The sequence below is a fragment of the Tupaia chinensis genome, unplaced genomic scaffold (genome assembly GCF_000334495.1).
Source record: "Tupaia chinensis unplaced genomic scaffold, TupChi_1.0 Scaffold000066_1, whole genome shotgun sequence".
NCBI lineage: Eukaryota > Metazoa > Chordata > Mammalia > Scandentia > Tupaiidae > Tupaia > Tupaia belangeri.
In genome coordinates, this window is record NW_006159525.1 from 980,400 (window position 1) to 981,385 (window position 986).

Sequence of the window (986 nt, forward strand, 5' to 3'; positions counted from 1 at the left end):
GCCATGCAGGGATGGCTCACTGCAGGGCTCGGGAGGAGAGGGACGGGGTGCAGGGAGGCAGGTAGCTCGCTGGGTCCTGGTCTGTGCGTGAGGGGCCAGGTCTCGAACAGGCGACTGGGGATGGGGGTGCACAGGCCTGCCGGCAGCGACAACACCCACGGTGCTACTTCACCCGCGGAGTTCGCTACTCACAGGAGCTGGGCTGTTATATCCCCCTTTCACGGATGAGGAGACCGAGGCTCAGCCATGAGGGTGGCGAGCAGGTGCCTCCTGGGCAGTGGGTGGTGGGTGGACGGCAGTCGCCTCCTGAGGCTGTGGCCAGGTGAGGGGGAGAGGGCAGGGGAAGGCCCCCACTGTGGCGCTTGCTGCTCTCAGGCTCAGCCGGGCGGATGCAGGGAACGTCCTACGCCTGCTGGCTCCCGACATCGGGATGGCCCTGCTGGGCCTGGTCATCTCCACACTGAGCCACAAGCTGGTGCGGCCTCCTGGGAACATGGCGTCTTCCTGTTCCAACACCTTGGGCCACGGGGCACAAGAGGTGGGTGGAGAAGAGGAGGAGGATGCAAAGGTGGGTGGGGTCTGGGACAATCTGTTCTCCCCAGGGCGAGGGGTGGGGGGACAGACCACGTGCTCCACAGAGTGCTGGGTGGCTGGGTGCTGTTTTCAGGGTACAAAGGAAAAAATAAGAAAAAGACAAAGACAAAGAAATGCCGTCCTTGGGACCAGCAGTTGGCGTAATGGCTATGTTGCTGGACTCCCATGTAGTCGACTGTGGTTCAAGTCCCGGACCCAGTGGCTTAAAACTCACACCGGGCACGTGTGCGTGCGTGCCCAAGATTCTGAGAGGAGAATGGAGGAGAAGGGATTGAAGTGTGGCCATCGCCCCGGGGGGTGATTTCTCGCTTTCTGTCTCTGTCTTTGTGGTGAGTGCACGCACCCTATAGCAAAAACCTCTCAAAAAAAAAAAAAAAAAAAAAAAAAAAAAA

General features: G+C 59.7%; 1 protein-coding gene across 1 annotated transcript in view; it reads left to right on the top strand.

Annotated features, from left to right (window-relative positions):
- The first annotated feature begins 224 nt into the window (after window positions 1–224).
- The window catches only part of LOC102501742 (piezo-type mechanosensitive ion channel component 2), a 76,377-nt gene continuing 75,615 nt past the window's right edge, over window positions 225–986 (top strand). Inside the window, exons 1-2 of the mRNA XM_027766593.1 lie at window positions 225–322; window positions 376–568. Of these exons, the coding sequence (XP_027622394.1) occupies window positions 225–322; window positions 376–568 (291 nt within the window). The remainder of the gene's footprint in view (window positions 323–375; window positions 569–986) is intronic.